The sequence below is a fragment of the Dermacentor albipictus genome, chromosome 1 (genome assembly GCF_038994185.2).
Source record: "Dermacentor albipictus isolate Rhodes 1998 colony chromosome 1, USDA_Dalb.pri_finalv2, whole genome shotgun sequence".
Lineage (NCBI taxonomy): Eukaryota > Metazoa > Arthropoda > Arachnida > Ixodida > Ixodidae > Dermacentor > Dermacentor albipictus.
In genome coordinates, this window is record NC_091821.1 from 124863298 (window position 1) to 124882823 (window position 19526).

Here is a 19526-nt window from a genome sequence, read left to right on the forward strand (position 1 = left end):
TTTTATTGTTGTTATTCATGAATGACGAGTGCATATATAACAATGCGAAATATATTTTTCTCACTTTACGATCATCCTAAAAAAATGACAGTAAATTTTTTTCGAAATAAGTCCCTAAGAAGAATTGGAATCTGCAATAAAAAAATCGACCCTGGGTGGTCACATACGGCGAAAAAAATCGACCCTCAAAGGGTTAAAGGGCAGACAAAAATAGTGGACAAAGCAGACAAAGTTACCTAGTCATGTGCTGCACTGCTAAACTAAACAAGAAAATTAACCTTACTTCCACCATGACTCAGCGCCGCACCTACAGGTTAGTCGACTCACTGTGAACATGCTAACTCTTATGCAGACCTCTTTCTTTGCCAGAACAGAACTGGTCTAATCATGCTAGCCTAAATTTACATTAAATTTTCACACTGAAAAGTTCGTGAGATTCACTTTCAAGAAGTGTAAAGCATGCCAGACGTCTTCAAAAGAAGACAAAGCATGGTACAACTACTGTTTGAGAGTGCTTATCAGTAAAACTTTTGTCACAGGCAGAAGCTCTAACTAATTATGTAGCCCCAAATAAATAAAATTATGAGGCAAATGTAAAAAGTGCTTTCAACCAGTGTTGCGGAGCTGCCACTCCGCAATTGGAATGACTCTGGAATCATTCCACATTTTCGCGACCCCGGAAAGGAATGGTGACAATGCTTAGAGGAATGGAATGGGAATGGAATTAAGTGCATTTTGCCTGAAATGGAATGGGAATGGAATTACATCTTTTTCCAAAAATAGAGCACTTTTTCATCTACGTGCTGTTTTTTGTGAAAATATGCTGAAGCACCAACCAGACCACATTCAAACATTAGTATGTCAGAGCCTTGAATTTAACAAAAAAAGCAGTATTTTTAAAATGGCTTGGCTGATTAGAAGCACAGTACATTTATAAGCAACGCGCCTACTACAATTCTGTCCTTATACACTGAGTTGCTCCTAAGTGTGTCTCGATTCTTCGCGTGACCGTGCCTCTCTGCCATTGGTATCCACCGTGCGGAACTACTACGGTGGCATACTCCCCCCACTCCCCTAACACCTTGCGATTTTTTTTTTACCTTGGCAGCGCCTTAGCCCCAGCCGCCTGCTGTCTCCCCACCCTTCATTCTGTTTTTGCTTCTGTCACCGTCGACGACTCGGACACATATTCAAAAAAGCACTTCTCTAAGTTGTGATGTGCATCGACACTGGCGCGATGCTTGTGTTCACTGCAAGCTTTCGCATGGCAGCTCACATGCTGTGTCACCTCGTACACCTCCCCCCTCCAACCCTTTTTCAATACTCAGCTGCTACCCTCATCGACCCCGCCAACTGGTCTGCAAGATATGTCACAAGCTCGGCTATTGGGCTGATTACTGTCCTACGCCGCACGTGGTCATTTGCACGACGTGCGGGACTGACAAACCCACCCCATCACATCCGTGCAGATCCTGTGACAGGACCCACCCTGCAGCGGATCCAAACTGCCCGCGGCGTGCCAGGCAGACACTGAACAAAGCTTGGGTGCAAAAAGCTCTCGAGAAAGAGCAGCGTGAACTCCAACCCTCCAGCGACCCGACCATTACCACAGATACGGCGTAGACCCGAACTTCGCGCGCCCCAATGAAGGAGACCAGACAAGACCAGTCGGAGACCCATTCGAGATCCCATCGCAAGTTCCGGATCCGCTCCAAGTCTCGGTCCCAATCCCACGAGGCATCGGTGCGCCTCCCAGAGAAGCGCCCTCATTCCCCATCTTACCAACAAACCTACAAGTAGGCCCTGCAGACCAACGCCCCAGCCAAGGTGACCCTGGTCCCTTCAGGGGTGCAGCGGACCCCAGAGGAGAAAACAGCAATGGAGGCGCCTCGGGAGGTAGGACGGGCGGAGGGTCCCCCACAGCTCGCTCCGCCCCGTAAATCTCTCCCTACCCCTTCCCCTGTTACCAATTCATTATCAAATCCCGATCCTCTAATAGAAATAGCCAGCCTACGTCGTGACATGGAGGCGCGCTGTGAGTGCCAGCAAAAACAAATGGACGCGCTGGTGGCAGACATGAGCCCTAGTATGCAGGCGGCTCTGGACAGGATAGAACGCCAAATGGAGGCCCTTCAAGTAGGGATTACGGAGCAAGTGAAATCATGTATAGAGTGCACTTTCACACGCATGCAAGTTTCTGAGCTTAGCGGTAACAACGAAAGCGCGCTTTCCGACCAAGGCTCTCGGCCGCAACCTTCAAATGTGGGGAAGCGGCACCCGCATCCCTATGCACGACCGCCTGCTTCCTCTCGCGATGATGATGGCGCCCTGTAACGCGGAGCAACTAGTGGTGTGGCAGTGGAATTGTAGGGGATTCCGCCGAAAAAGAGGTTCCCTACAGCAGTATATCGCCACATCCATGAACCCTCCCGATGTCATCCTCTTACAGGAAGTCAACTGCACCCCTTTATCCGGCTACAGCACGCTCTCGGGTGTCTCTCCTCTTGTGGGAGCCTTAGTTTCGAAACAACGCTGGCTGGCTTGACTCTCTCGCACAAGATCTAGAGGCCACCACGATCACACTGCGCACCACAACCGAGACACCAGACATAGACCCACATTTACTTCATCTTTGGAACGCCCGCAGAGGGTTGACACGGCGAAGGAAACAACAACGCCTCAACCGAAAACTTAGGAAACGTAAAGATCAAATTACACAGGAATCTCAGGAGTATGCAGAGATCCTTACGAGGAATAACTGGCGAGGATTTTGCGATCGCCTCTCAGGCACATTGAGCACAGCAAAAACGTCGATTCTTCGTTCACTCACAGATCCCACCACAACAAAGGGAAAAACATTTCAACAGCTGCACATCCTAATGCACGAGTACAGGGACGATGTCTCGACACTCCTCAGAGAGCTAGAGAAGCATTTCATACCCACAGGCCTGCCGCCGCAGTACCCTGACTATCCTTATGTAGGCGAGGCGAACGAATTGCTCGATGCAGACATCACAGCTGACGAGGTGCGGGTGGTCCTACAAGATCTACGCCGCAACACGGCACCGGGAGCCGACCACATCCGATTCGCCACCCTTCATAACCTCAGTGACGCAGATATTAACGACCTCACCCAAATCTTCAATGATTGCTGGCGCAAGGGCATGCTTCCCCAAGCATGGAGACACGCCGACATCACACTGATCCCAAAACCGGGCAAGCCTGTTAAGGTTGAAAACTTACGACCCATCTCCCTAAATCCTGCATTGGTAAGCTCATGGAGCATGTACTCTTGCGGCGTCTGCAGCCCTTCCTCGAAGAAAAATCATTCTTTGCTAACTCTCAATTCGGATATCGGGCTCATCTGTCTGCCAAAGATGTGCTTTTACAATTGCAGGAGGAAGTCATAGGACCTCCGTCGTCCGTCCAAACGAGAGCACTCATCGCCTTAGACCTAAAAGGGGCATTCGATAATGTTGAACATGACCTCATCCTTCGCAATGTTGCACATTCACACTGTGGAATTCGTATGTACAACTACAGTAAAAGCTCGTTAATTCGAACCGCAAGGGGATGCCATCTCAGTTCGAATTAAACGAAGTTCGAACTAACGAAAGCAATGAAGAAAAACAGGACACCGCGACCAGGAAGCAGCAGGGCACCCATCTGAAGCTGCGAAGTCGTCGTAGCCCAGCCGCAGGGCGAAGTCCGCTGCCTTCGCCAATATGACGGGGCCACTCAGCGGTATGCCCTGAGCACGCATCTCCTTAATCCAGAGGAGAAGCGCTTTTTCGAGGTCGGGGTACTTTGCCAGCCGCATCCTCTTCCTTTCCCTGGCAACTTCTGCCTCTAAGGCGTCTTCAATCGCCCTCTTATTTTTTATATAAGTGGACAGCGTGCTCTTCGGTATCCCATGCTTCTTGGCGATTTCTTGTTTCGACAAGACTCCGGCGTCCACTTCCCGTAAGATGTCGCATTTATCCTTCAGTGTTTTGGCGCAGTATTTACCGCGGGCGCACGCCATTCTGAAACCGCACGTCAGCACGGCGAAGCACACCACCGCGGCCTAACTTTTCAAGCGATCCGCACAACAAAGGTCGTAAGCGCGCCGAAAACCAGAAAACTCGAGGCTGCCGAAAGCGGCCGAGACCACCGCGAGTTCAGGACAAAGACGTTGACGAAGGCTCCTCCTATTCGTTCAATTCTTGAGCGCTAGCGGCGCTGCGACGTACTGGATTCGCTGTATTTTTTTGTGCTGGTTGCGCCATCCATCGGTTAACAACTGCAGCTATACGACAAGATTCTTAGGCCTCTGAGATTGGCGGCTCAAAACCGGAAACCGCAGTTCTCGGAGGTAGAGAGAGGGCGTAGCTGTTGCCACAGCTGTCACCCCTTGCCCTCCAGCCTCTGTGCCGGGTGCTGGCACCGGTTTTACCCCCTTTTTCCTTCTCTCCCCATTTTGGAGGCAACTCAGCCGCTGCAGCCTCGCGACAAGGCCTGCTCTGGCCATGTGCCAAGCGGCACGCCGCCCAGGCGCGGCGGCGCGTAGTTCGAATTAACCGTGCAGAACCAACTCACGTCCGAATTAACGGCTTTTTTATACATGGACTTCTATGGAGCTTGGCCGGACCAAATCGTAATGTTCGAATTATCCCGAAATTCGAATTACTGAAGTTCGAATTAACGAGCTTTTACTGTATATCCACGCATTTCTTCAAGATCGCACAGCCACCATAGAAATGGGAACCGCATCAATCCGGTACGATTCGCCTTGTAGGACGAGGGACACCTCAGGGCTCAGTTCTTTCCCCTACTCTATTCAATATCGCGCTCGCAGGGCTCCCTTGGCTACTCGACCAGATCCCTGTTGTCGCCCACGCTATTTATGCGGACGACATTACTATCTGGTCGACACGGGGTTCCGACGGAGTCATCCAGGACCGACTGCAGCAAGCAGTCGATACAGTTTCCGAGTATGCGAGAAAATGCGGCTTAAGATGTGCTCCGGAAAAGTCGGAGCTCATAATCATTCGCCCCCGGAGCCGTTCCTCTACTCCCCCTATCACTGTGCACGTGGATGGCACACCGATACCACAGGTTAATCGTGCTCGTATCCTCGGCCTACACGTCCAAGCGGATGGCAGGTCAAACTACACTGTTTCCCTTCTATCCAGACAGATTGAGCAAATTCTGGCCATGATCCGGAGGGTCTCCAACAGGCGCTCGGGCCTTCGAGAAGAGGACCTGCTGCACTTAGTGGAGGCATGCGTGATCAGCCGCCTTAGATACCATCTCCCATTTCAGCGGTTGACCCAAGTGCAACAACTTCGCATAGACGCAATGATTCGCAAAGCGACGAAGCTGGCCCATGGCCTCCCGAATTATACTTCCACACGCCGTCTCGTTAACTTATAGGGACACATAACACACTAGGCGAGCTGCTAGAGGCACACTGGGTCAGCCATCGCCAGCGCCTCCTACTCACTCCTACTGGCCGCCATCTTCTCACACAGCTAGGATACTCTGTCCCACCCCTTGAGTCTGAAACCCGTCCAACGATCTTGTCGTCAGCGATATGCCAAGCACTAAGTATTCATCCATTGCCATGTAATATGCCCCCCGAGCATGACAAAGGGCGGCGCAAAGCCCGTGTACGATACATTGGCCGCATGCTTGCAAACATCCCGGAAACAGATACTTTATACACGGACACATCACGCACTCAAGAGGGCTATACCTCAGTAGTTTTGGATGGCACCGAATCCCTGAGAGACTCTGCTGCAATGCACGGAACAAATGCCGCTTACGGAGAAACTCTCGGTGTTGCTCTTGCAATTCGATATGCCATCCGTATTCCTGAGGAAGTGTATACTATATTGACGGACTCGCAACAGGCATGCCGGGCGTTCCTATCAGGACATGGTATCCCGATAGCGGCGCACCAAATTCTCAAACAGATCCCGCAAAATACACCAACCACACCTCCCCACATCTACCTACTCTGGACCCCTGGTCATACCTCGCTGCCGGGTAACGAATGCGCACATGCGGTTGTCCGAGAAATTTCCCTCCGGGCGACTCGGCGCGGTGAGGCGACTAGTTCAGAGTGGGGGGATCCCTTGCTCCGTTACAAAGACATACTCCGTCATTATACACGCATTCGTCGCACCCACGCCGCACCACCGCCGTCCTTCTCGCGGGAGGAAGCAGTGGCATTACGCCAGTTACAAACAGCAACTTTTCCAAATCTTGTCTCTCTCAATAAATTCTACCCACACTGTTATGCAGATCGTTGCCCTGGCTGTGGCAGCTCGCCCACAATCTTCTACGTCACGATTGAGTGCACTGCAAACCTCTTTCCTCCCTTGCCAACTCTCCTTTACCCCCTACGCAACAAAGAGCTGTGAGACGATGCACTCGACGACGGACCTCCCGAGGTCCTCCGAGCTGTGATACAAGGGGCTCGAAACATCGCCGAAATCATCTTAGGGACCCTGGACTGAGGGTTCCTCCCACACTGCTCTCGCCATTCAAATATTATTAATAAAGATGTTTTACTCTCTCTCTCTAGGGAGCTCTGCTCTAACGTGAGAGGAGGGATGGGGGGAGGGGGTCCAGGTGGCACTGCTGGTGCCTGTTGGTGGCTTAGAGAAGCCCAACGGTTCATTTAGAAGCTCGCTCATACTGTGAATGCTAGACAATGCTTCAAAGCATGCCCCTCGGCTTTCTGTGCTACCAACCCCACCCTCCTTTCCAGCCCTCTATTGCAAATAAAAATATCTTCTATAAAGAACTGCCACATTGGCTCTACGCCCAGTGGCCCGTGCACGCAGTAAGTCTGCCAACATTACACACTGGAAACAATTTTTTGAAATTACCTGCGAAGAAAACAAACAAGCTGCACACTGCAAGCTTTGCTCCGAAACTATACACGCTGTAGTCGGAGTTTCATCTAATTTGATTCAGCACCTAAAAAGAAAGCACAAACGTGAGTACACACAGCAAGAGAAAGGGCTGGCGGATAACGTCGGCCTTCACTGCTGGATGCAGCTCTGTGCCTGTTCATCGAAAGGCTGCTTTTGACGATGCCATAATCAACATTATTTGCACTGACATGGAGCCGTTTCGTGCTGTCGAGAGGAAGGAATTCAAACAATTCGTAACAGCAAGTTTGACATTATAAGCCATTTTCATCAAAGTAACTGCTTTGTATTCTTTCAAATTCAGGTCACCACCCTGGGCTACAAGTTGCCATCGCGGGATGACCTCGGCGAGTTCCTGCCCGGGAAAGTATCAGGACTGCAGACCAAAATATCACCGTCTTTGGCGGGAGCAGAGTATGTCTATATCGCACTAGACGAGTGGACGCGGTCTACGGAGAGCTTCCTGGTTGTCGAAGCAACATTTGTGGACAGCGACTTCACGGCTAACATGTACCTACTCAATTTCACTCGCCTGAAGGAAGGCCACACAGCTGCTCAGATCCGCTCCGAGTATGATGCAGCATTGCTGCAGTGGAACATCACTGACAAGGTGAAATATGTATTTCATACAATTTCGCCTTCGTTGACTGCTTTTATTTCATTTCCCAGGTCCTTTGCATGGTGAGATAATGCTTCCTCAATAATAAAGGCATTTGCATTTACCGGGCGGGAGACTGAAGAGGACGATGACGATGGCAATTTCGACTGCCCGGAACACTTAATATACTTTTAACATGTTCCTCCAGTTGGAGCAATTTCGATTTGGCTGCGCTGCCCACAGCCTGCAGTTTGCCGTAAAATACGCCATTCGCAGGTATGCACCATTAAATAATGTATTGGTTTCATCTTATATGCATCGATACATTGTTCATTTATTGCTACTTTCATGGACAATTGTTTGGGCCAAGTTTTGTTAAATAATTTGCCATGAATGCCTGGAGAAAGAATGTCCAAATATAATAATTGCAGTTTAAAAACTAATGGGAGATAACTGTGCTTATTACAGTTTTGGTGCTTTAAAGCTTTATTATGCAACTACCCCCAGCTCATGCTTAGCCAAATTTTCGAGCGTGCTTCGCTTTTTCATCTTGGGGATTCGTAGTGCATTTGCTGCTGTGGCCAAAGCCACAAACTCTGCTTCCCATCAAATGGTGGCTGCGAATCATTTTTCTGCCTCAGGCCAGGCACCAAACTTTCGTGACTTCGAGGTCTGCTCTCACCACGTCAATCAACCGTTCTGAAATACCTCTAAAGACAAACAAAAACACCATCATGAGCCAATGTACTACTGCTGCTCCAATCAGACGGTGCATGGCTATCACCTTTATTTCCGTTAGTAGAACTGCAATGGTTTTGGCCCTTACGCCAATAAAACCAATATAACAACAGAACTGCAATGGGTAACTTTAGGGACCCAAGACTTCCACACTCTTGGAAATAGTCCAATCTCATCTTTACCAGTTGCAGTCGCAATTGAATAACAGTTGGCAACACTACTCCATTTCAAGTGGCAACAACGGAAAAGCGAAGCCCCTGGTCACTTAATATTTCGGTCACTGAAAGGGTTCTCAACATGTTCGCTTCCTAACTTGTTTGCAGCATGGCGCACACATTTGGCACCAACCACTAGGGAAGAAAGGAAGGGAGGAGAGTGCCTTTGAAATCCACAAAAGGGAGGACCCAAGCGAAGAGAGAGAGAGCATGGTGGAATACTATGCGCCTTCTATTGTTTAGACACAAGTTGGTTGCACCAAATGCGTTGCAAGAGAGTAAAGTCAGCGCTACTGTCCATCTCACTCTGTGGCCACAGCTGCCCAGCATGATGCACTGCACTATCTATGTATGGCATCGGTGTGGTGCACACAGGCATATAGGCATCCTCTTCGATCACACCACTGCTTTTACAATTGGAGGTAAGTCAGCAGTAACCTCATTGACTTAAAACAGTGGCATCATGAAATTTGCATCCCATTGGCCCTTGGCTTGTCCCACCACGCTTTCCACCTGCGTTAGTGCTGTGTGGGAGTCTGTGCCGTTCTCTGCAGAGAATTTACAAAGCTGAGAACGCTGCTCTACCATGGACAGAGCCAACACGGCCATCTGAAAAGTGACATTATCAAATTGCTTGACTCCACATTTCTAATGCAAATTTTTAAAAAAGATTTATTCTCGGATTTTGTGTGCCAAAAACATGATCTGATTAATGAGGCACACTGTATGGGGCACTCGGGATTAATTTTGACCACCTGGGGTTCTTTACTGTTCACCAAATGCTAAGTAAATGATAATTTTTTCTTTCTATCCCAATCGGAATATGGCCACCACTGCCAGGATTGAACCTACAACCTCATGCTCAACAACCGAACACCATAGAGATACCACGCCGGGTATTGTGAAAAGCTCTATGCAGCAGCTTTCTTATTTTATTTTATTTTTGCTACAGTGCAAATATTCTGCTCAATTATTTATTGCAGCAGCTTTTTTCTTTTTTGGTACAGTGTAAATATGCTGCTCAATTTTTTATTCTTTGACCTTTTCACTATCATAATTTTTGTTCATTTTACGAAAAGTACAGATTTCTTTTTACCAGCATTTACCTTGCCATAGATCTATAAAAATATAAGACCAGGAATTAAATACTTCACTTCTTTTTATTGCTGTCGTTTAAAAACCAGCAAAAGCCATTGTGCATTATTTATTTGTGTCAAAATTACAAGGTAGTGCAACTTTTGACATGACGAGTTAAGTCATCATCAACAACTATGGGGTTAATGTGAAGCTTTCTTAGCCTCTTCCTCCACTTTTCTGGCGCTAGTTGCTGGCTACTGTCATGTACAATTGGCCGGTGCCATAGACAGTGCGAACTGAGGCGGCCTGGGGTGGCAGGTGGTGTACCAAAGCGAGGACATGAGCTCCAACTCAAACATCAAGTAGTTGTATTGCCGTTGTCTTAATTTCCTCCTCATGCAAAGTATTCCACGTGGAAGGCGGCGGGGTAAGGCGCCGCCCACTGTTCCGTTTTACTGCCCACACGCTTTTGAGGAGGAACGCAGCGATCACAACGATCGATTTGGTCAAATTTACCTATCCCTTTTTTCTTTTTTGTTTCGAGATTCCCATTATCACGTGATGTAATACAAGAAAGAAATCTCAAGAAGAAATCGAGGAAATTGAACCTTTCTAGTGCTGCTGAGAAAAACCAGCAAGAAAATCGAGCTTCATGAAGTGCCATCGCACCGTAGATCCTGCGGCTTTCCATTGACACAACTCCGCCATCTTGGTACAGTTCTAAATAGGAGAGATTGAAGCTTCAGGTAGCCACAGCAACGTATTTCGCTGCACAAAACTGAAAGGCAGAGAAGCAACCAAAAAGAGAACTGGCAACTCGATTCTTCACTACTGCCGTGTGCGCACAGGAACTGCTCCCACTGGCTGACGCAGATAATATAAAACACTGACACACGTTCCCCGCCTTTTCACAGCAGCAAGTGGTGCATTTCTTTATCCCAGCAACATGTGGTGACCGCGGCAGGCTGCATCGCTGGCTCTCACTTTTTTCGTTATTGTGTTAAAAATGCAAAATTTTGAATGTGCCATTCAAATTGGCGTAGTACAAAATAAAAAGAGAAATAAAAGCTTGTTTGCATGTGTAACACCCCCCTCTGCCCACTTAGCTTCACGGGCTCACATTTATTTTGTTGCCTTCAAAATGCAATATTGTTGAAAATCAAGAATGGCGGAGTAGTCGCATTAAAAAAAAAAAACTGAGATTTGCATGCACCATATCACAGTTGAGAATTGCAGCATGAAGGCTTGTTTTTACGCCCCAGCATAAAGGGCTGTGGTACAATGAACCATGTGCTAATCAAATAAAGCATGTACTATTAGTAAGGTACCCGTGACATAAGTCAAGCCCAGTATGCACATCATTATAAATTCTCACCTATGACACCCAGAACATTTGCCGACCCAGCACCTCCCTTGGTTATGAAGTTGAGCATTCTAAAACAAAAAGAATACCAACACGTGTTAGCAGCTATACCTCAAAATGTGTCAATAGTTTCTTATAAAATAAGAGAGCATGCGGTACACACTCTTACATAAAAAAAATTCAGATCACTCGTGACCAAACCTACTGCTGGCCCTTGTGACAGACCAGCATATGGTACTCTACAACTCTAAAGCTTGTCACGTTCCTCTCATCTTAACGTGACAAGATGCAAAATATAGAGGTGCAGACAGGTAGCCAATTAGATTGCAGCAACTGGCCACATGACTATGCCTTCGGTATCATTTTCATATGTAGTCCTAAACTGAACCATGAACTGTCATCTACACATACAGTTCTTCACTCTTAACACACAGCTGCATTTTGCACTAAACACAAAGCCCAGACAATGCTACTTATAAAGCACTTCTCAGTATTTTACCAATGTGTAGGCCACCCACAAGGCATGTGGTGTTCTTTTAAAAGCTGTAATGGGAAGACCATGGCGATACCTATAGCAGGTGTCTTCCAGGTTTACTGAAGAAAGCCAGCTTATGGAGCTTTTTGGAGCTGCAGGGGTTCAATTCACTGGATGTGGAAAGATTTGCATTCAATGTAACTGTACAGTTTGCTGTGTATTGTCACTGCAGCTTCACAACATTCAGTTATTGTTCAATATAAGGAATCTTTAGATATAGCTAGATTTGATATTATCTGGTTTGATTGTATCTAGACTTTAAAATAGCTCAGAAGCCATCGTCAAGTCACTGAATAAATTATGCAGCTTCGCACAGTTTGTTGATAAAAGCACCATGGTTGGATCTCAGTGATACGTCCAGCCAATACGAATGCCAGGATGACACAAATTCACGAAATTTCCCAGCTGAAGCCCAATGGGCCAAACTTTAAGTTTGTCATGTGATCTGGGCACATTTTAGCACCATTAGGAGCAATCCAAATTCACGAGCCACGACTGCCAACAGTCAGACAAGGGGCAAGGAAGCTATGAAGCGTCAAAGAAGTCAAAGTCAAAGAAGCAAAGAAGCGTCACAGGAAGGGCTGTTTCGTAAACGTCATTTTGACGATGCGTGACGTTGCGCTGGGCCGCCATTGCTGAGATTTTCCGCCATAATTTTTGCTGCGACGAGCCGCGCGAATTATGCTAATGAGCAGCCATGTGCAATGGCAGCCGAGAGGAATGCGTATCGCCACATTTTCCCCGTCGTTTGGCGCCACGAAAATCTTTTGTTCATAACGCGTGCTCATAGTATTTGCATCGCTCTCGGGTGGTGTTGGCATTTGTGTTTGGGGCCATCATTTTTTAAAAGAACGCGTTTATACGAAATAATATTGGTTGAACATAGCAAACTTTCGGCAATGTTGTCCACTTTTCCCTGCTGCATTTCTATTGTAATCAAGATTAATGCCTTTTCGCACAATCAGAAGTTATGACAACGGCCTCTTTCTAATTTATAAAAAGAAATGTACGCAAGGCGGCGCCTTGAAGTTTTCTCCCGCGGTGCGAGTAACCAGCGAAATGAACAAGAGATGGTAGCGCCGGGGCTTGTGTCGCGCTAGTGGATATCTCTGGCACGCGCAACGCTATCGGTGATATTCGGCCGTTTCTCAGCCAGCCGAGTCGGGCTGAGTCACTTGCGTTTCACGAGATAGCGATAACGTTGCCTAGAACGTGCACGCATCACCACTGGTAGGTCGCGTATGTTGTCTCAAGCAAGAAAACAAGCGCGTTGGCGCCAACATACGATGACTCATTCCATTTTCCAGGGACACGCATCCTAGCTATTGAAGCAGACGACGGCTTGTACGCAGCAGACGACGGAAGCGAGAAGAGTTTTCGACGGAATAATCATACGCTTTGAGATAGCTGCTTTATTTTTACTGCGGAGGAAAACTGCTTTGCTTTACCAATAACGCTATATTCAGTGCCTTCATTTCAATTTATTAGGCGAAACGTCAAGTTGGCGTCGCGTTATGTAAGCAAAACGGGGCCACCAGCGCCATTATGTTTGCGTCGCGCCTACGTCATGCATCGAAGAAAATGGCGGAATGTCCAGAATAGCGCCCCAGCTTGACTTTATGCCTCCAATCATTTGCCGAAATGATCAGCTTGCGTGTGGTTACCAAAATACCAGACACGTTCGGCGCTACGACAGAATGCTCGCAACGCACACTGCTTCGATAGCTCTCGCTTGGGGTCGACGGCCAAGCGGCTAGCGGAGTGGTCTCGCGCGGGCGGGGGCGGGCTCCAAAACAACCGGAAGTGGACGATGTGACGTCGCATCGTGACGCAGAACCAGTGAAAGCGGAGCTTAGCCCCGCTCGCTCGGCGAACGAGTTGAGGAGGAAAAGCATGGCTAGGGAGGAGGGTAACTTCTAATCGCTTGTAGCTCCATTAATACGTAACGCTTCACTTAAATTGTGGTGCGAATGTTCTACTTAAGCTGTACCCTACGCGTCTACAAATTTTGTCCGAACCGTTTCAGGGGCCCTTTAAATTTACTAGCTGTTGCAGTGAGAAGGCATGTTTAGTTGAGTAGTCTGCCAGTCCCTTCAGCGCTGTTGAGGCTCTTGCCATCTAGCTATAGCACCACCCATTGGTGCCTTCACCGCATGGCCTACTTTTCAGCTGAGTGATTTGCATGCCATTCTGTGTGTGCTCTCAGTCCTCCACCATGCTTCCACGTGACCATGCATTGCCAATGCTATGATCAGCATTCATGCTATCTGCATCCTGCAAACATCAAGCTGCAGAAGCCTCCCAGATAGGCTCTTGCACCAGTGTGAACAAATGCATGTGCAATTCTGCAGGTCCGGTTCACAAGCATCAGATTGTGGAAGTTGACACCAGCGATGTTGAGTGGTTCAGCAGCAAAGAGTGGAAATGGCCAACAGCTGATATGCTGCACGTGGTGGCCGTTTATTTGGGAAGGCCCGCCAGCCTAATTTCACAGCGAAACTGTTAAGGTGCAAAACCACTAGTGAAAAAATGCGCGCGGCGCACCAGTGGCGCCACCTTTTTCATGCCACGGGAAGGACCGGTCCTGGACCGACTTTTCAGCGGTGACAAGCGAGCCATGAACACTGGAGGCCAAGGAGAGTGGCCCCTTCATTAACATGCGTGGGGGAGACTGGTGCAGTGCTGACCTGCCTGACCGCTTGATTTGTACTCGTATTTGGTATCAACCAGACCGCTCACTTTGCGCTATTGTCTGTCCATGTCAGCTCTTGCTTGCGATTTTTTGGGTTTGCTTGGTTTGGTCTCGTTTGTGCTTGTTTTGATTGTCATGGTTTGCGATTGTTTGTTACAATGATGAATCTAAACCGAGACATCCCGGTGGAAAGGTTTTAGGAGACAGTACACCATATCCCATATTGTACGACAAGACAGACCCTGAATACAAGGACGCGGAGGCGACACCCGGTACCTCATTCTCCTTGTCTTTTGAATGCAGTGACGCCGCAACAAAAGGGAGTACACCAACATGATTATGATTAGTGGCAACTACGCCGTCATCTTCATAAGACATAACTCGCAATAAGAATGAAGAACAAAGAACGTAAACAAGACGCCAATCTGTCACCAGACAAAGGAAAAAGCGCACGACATCTTGCACCTACACGCAGTGCAAAAGAAAGGTGGCAAGATTTTTATGCTGCCACGTGACTGCCAGAGCGGCACGCCACCAGTTGGTCTGGACGCTCTGCAGCAGCTGTATTTGCCACCACCGGTGCTTCACATGCATTTTTCTGCTAGTGTTTATGCTACTTCATGTCTATTTTAAGGCGCCTCTCATATTGAAATAGTGTGAGCGCAAAACATGCCTGACTTTCAACTTCATCATCTCCACATACCATCATTCAGTGTACATGTTCTTCATCTGTATATATCATCACCAGCAGCACAGCTTGATCCTCGTGGTAGTAGCATGAGCTCAGCTGGAATAATGCACTTCCTTACAAGTGGTGAAGGTGCGGGGCTCTCTTTGATACAGGAGCTGCCATTTCGATTATTCATGCCGACTTTTGTTCCCGCCTCCGAAAAGTGACCATGCCTTACTTCGGCCCTTCTCTTCATGCAGCGACCAACACTATTATTCGGCCAATCGCGCAGTGTACTGTTCAGGTGTCCATAGGCGGAATTCGTCACCACATTGTTTTTGCAGTATTTCGTGAGTGTACCCACAAACTCATCTTGGAGTGGGACTTCTGATCTTCCATGTCCGCTTCTATCTCTTGTCGTCAGCACCTCATACAACTGGATGCCACCGGCAATTCTCTTCCTAACCATGAAGAACGCATTCGCCTCGTCACCTCCTCCGATTACATTCTTTGGCCATCTAGAGAAGAGATTATAAGTGTCAACTCCTGCAACATTGTGGATGGCGACGTACTCATTCCACCCTACGGCCATACCCTATCTTGAGGGACTCGATTACCCCTGGCCTTATTCACTTCTCGCAAGGGTCTGCATTGCTTACTGCCTTAAACCAAACTCCCGAACCCCCACTGTTGCCTCATGGATCAACTGTCACTTGCGCTGTTGACACTCATCCCACTGCATATGTCACACTTTCGACATGCCACCCGAGTCAAGATCGCCGCCAAGTAATGCCTCTTCCCCCTTGTTGCCAACCATGAGCCCTGACCACTATTAATAAACACCGTTCCTTGTTCAACATCAATTCATCCGTCCTCGGCATGACTACCGCCGCTACTCACCGCATACAGACTGATGGCTCCCGCATTGTTCAGCGGCGGCCATATCATAAGTCTCTTACAGAGCGCAAGATCATTGATGAAAACGTATCAGACATGCTTAGACGAAATATCATACACGTCCTTCCTAGAGTCCCTGGTCCTCCCCAGTTGTCCTAGTGCAGAAAAAAGACGGCTCAGCGCGTTCTTGCGTCGATTACCGTGCGCTGCACGGAAACGCGCCAAGATGTTTACCCCCTGCCACGGATCGATGATGCACTAGATTCGCTCCATGGTGCCGAACATTTTTCTAGCCTTGACCTTAAACCAGGCTACGGGCAAATACCGATGTCCGAATCCAACAAAGAAAAAACGCTGTCTGCTACCCCTGATGGGCTCTTCTAGAGTTCAATGTGATGCCTTTTGGACTCTGCAACGCGCCTGCCACCTTCGAACGCATGATCAACAATGTCTTGCGTGGTTTGAAATGGAAAACCTGTCTGTGCTATCTTGATGACAATGTAGTGTTTTCAACCACATTCTCACATTTGCAACGTCTTGATGAAGTCCTTGCCTGTCTTGAAAACGCTGGCCTGCAGCTCAACACAAAAAAATGCAGTTTCACCAACAAGACCATCAAAGTTCTGGGGCACATGGTCAGCAAAGAAGGTGTTCGACCGGACCCTGAGATGCTCGCTGCCGTATTCGAATTTTGCCGTCCGCCGCATCAAAAAGACCTGCGCTGTTTTCTCGGACTTGCTTCTTACTTCCGGTGCTTCATACGCAACTTTGCTGCTCTTGCGGCCCTGCTCCATTAACTCCTCGCCAGTAATGCACCCTTCGCTTGGTCCGACGAATGTGAACGTGCTTTCCTGGCTTTGAAACATTCACTGACGTCAGACCCAGTACTAGGCCACTTTGATCTGAGCGTGCCCACCATCCTTCCCACTGATGCTAGCAGTCATGGTCTCGGTGCCATTCTACTACAATGTGACAACACCTTCCGCGAACGAGTAATTGCTTACACTAGTAGTACACTAACCACTGCAGAGAAGAATTACACTATAACCGAGCAGGAGTGCCTTGGTGTTGTTTGGGCAGTGCCAAAATTTCGCCCATATTTTCACGGCCACCATTCACAGTCATTACCGACCATAATGCACTGTGCTGACTTTCATCGCTAAAGAATTTATCAGGTCACCTGGGTTGCTGGGTGCTTCGCCTACAGGACTACGATTTCAATGTCGCCTACATACCTAGGAAGAAGCATCAAGACGCCGATGCCCTATCTCGCTACCCTCTGCCAAATCATGACGATTCACCATCGCCTCTCCGTACTAGCGTATGTCCCGAGTCCTCTTCATCGGCTTTACCAATCACAACCCTCGGCTGGCTAAGACCCAACAGCACATCTGTCCTTGTGTCCCACCAACATATCGACCCATACTACCAAACTATTCTCCAACACATGGAAGGTTCTTCATCACCTCCGAACGTCTGACTTTGTCGACAACTTAATTCAAGCTGCACAAGGGGGCTTCACACCACTACATTTATCACATCGATGGCAACAAATTGGTACTGGTCATACCACGTTCTCTGCAACGTGAGGTGCTCGAAGCCTTTCACGATCATCTGACAGCCGGTCATCTAGGCTACCACAAGACTTACAACAGAATACAAAGTTGCTGCTCCTGGCCTGTCTTCAGCCGTGGCGAAGTACATTGCATCCTGCGTTCGTTGTCAAAGCCGCAAACGACCAACAACAGCTCCTTCTAGCTCTTAACAACCTCCGCCTTGTCCCGCTTCGCCTTTCGAAGTAGTTGGAATAGACTTGTACGGTCCTCTTCCCACGGCCTCACATGGCAATCGTTGGATTGTAACGGCCGTAGACCGTATAACACGCTACGCGGAGACAGCATCTCTACCATCCGGGACTGCTGCTGAAGTCGCCGATTTCGTTCTACACAACATTTTTTTACGCCATGGCATTCTGTACGTTCTCCTCAGCGAATGGGCAGCATCTTCCTCTCTTCTATCCTTACCGAAGTTCTGCGCGCCTCTAATACAATTCACAAGACGATTTCCTGTTACCATCCACAGACCAATGGCTTCATGGAGCGTTTTCATTGTACACTCTCCGACATGATTGCGTTCTACATCCGCCCCAACCGCCAAACTGGGATGCAATCCTGCCGCTCGTGACATTCGCCTATAACACGGCTACACAACGTACCACCGGCTTTTCACCTTTTTTTTCCTCATCTATGGCCATTCACCAAGTTTCGTTCTTGATGTATCGCTCCTTTTGACTCCTGTATCCCAAGCAGCTCCTTTCTCGGAACAGTTTCTGTCTCTCCTCGCCGACTGCCATTGCCTCGCCCGCCTTAACACCTGCATCTCCCAGGACGCTCGCAAGTTTTGTTACGAGTCGACCCACCGTGCTGTTACTTTTTCTCCTGGTGATGAAAGTCTTCTTTGACTCCTGTGCGCATTCCCGGATAATGTGAAAAATTTCTCACACGTTTTATTGGACCTTACACAGTCACTGAGCAGACATCACCTGTCAACTACCGCGTCTCACCCCTTAGAATGCCGTCCGATTCTCATTGCCATAGGACAGAGACAGTGCACGTTTCTCACTTAAAACCATATACTCGATGCATTTCATAATAATTCTGCGCGGCCAGGCGGCCGCTTCCACAGCAAGAGGGACTTAGTGTGAGCGCAACACATGCCTGCCTGACTTTCAACTTCATCATCTCCACATATAATCGTCCATTGTACATCTTCTTCATCTGTATATATCATCACCAGCAGCACAGCTTGATCCTCATAGTAGTAGCACGAGCTCGGCTGGAATAAAGCGGTTCCTTACAATACACTTAATTTTGACAGGACCACGATGTCCGTTCGAATAAACCGGAAGTTTGAATTAGGTGGATCCGAATTAACGAGATTCCACTGTATGTGTTTAAGGTGATATGAACATTTGATGCAGGCCCATGAGATTCATGTCAAGATTCTACTGTATCCGCATGACAGATTATGAAACTGCTAAAACTGCATGCTTTAGCATTTATTTAGACAGAATGCCATTACCAAGGTCGTGCTGTACTTTGTTATTGACTTTTAGTATTGACTTTTCTGCACATTTACCTGAAGTATGCTTTTCACATCATAGCTGATGAGATTTGCCTTTAATACGATCTGTCACAAACTTACCCAGTTTCAATAGTATCATGGAAACCATGTTGTATTATAGCTATTTGAATAAAGAAAAAAAAAATATGCAGAGCACAGCAGCACTAGCTTAAACCCAAAACATCTTGAACCCCTCATCAAAGGCGCCCAACAGTGATGCAGGAAAAATGCAGAAGAAAAGAAAAAAACTTGATGGAAGGGTAAAAAAAGGGGGGGGGGAACATTTGGTAGAACCACTCGGAGTGAAAAGAAAAAAAAAGCAGATCAACCCACTGAGTGCGTCGCACACTGCCAGTGTGCCCTGCAAGGCTTGTTTCTCGTAGGCCTCTGTAGAATCCTGCTACTCCACCAAAGGCTGCCCCTGTACCAAGGATATTGCGGCAATCAAAACAGTGCTCAAAACACAAGAAATAAATGTCATTACTCTTGCTCCCTCAAAACACAAGAGAAACAACTCAGCAGCCTCAACAAAAAAATTCACATGCATTTTTATGGTGAATCTTGTAGCTTCAAGACTTCACATTGCAGACAATATCGAGCACCTGCTGAATTCTGATGTGCAGCTGCATTTGTTGCAATGCGAAACCACAAACAAATTAGAAGTGCTTCTTAAAGACATGAATGATTCCCTTAAT

General features: G+C 47.8%; 1 protein-coding gene across 1 annotated transcript in view; it reads right to left on the reverse strand.

Annotated features, from left to right (window-relative positions):
• Tim23 (translocase of inner mitochondrial membrane 23) overlaps window positions 1-19526 on the reverse strand; it is a 45621-nt gene that overhangs the window by 13460 nt on the left and 12635 nt on the right. The window contains exons 4-5 of the mRNA XM_065435784.2: window positions 19165-19252; window positions 10927-10985 (exon numbers count right to left, since the gene is read on the reverse strand). Coding sequence (XP_065291856.1) covers window positions 10927-10985; window positions 19165-19252 — 147 coding nt within the window. The remainder of the gene's footprint in view (window positions 1-10926; window positions 10986-19164; window positions 19253-19526) is intronic.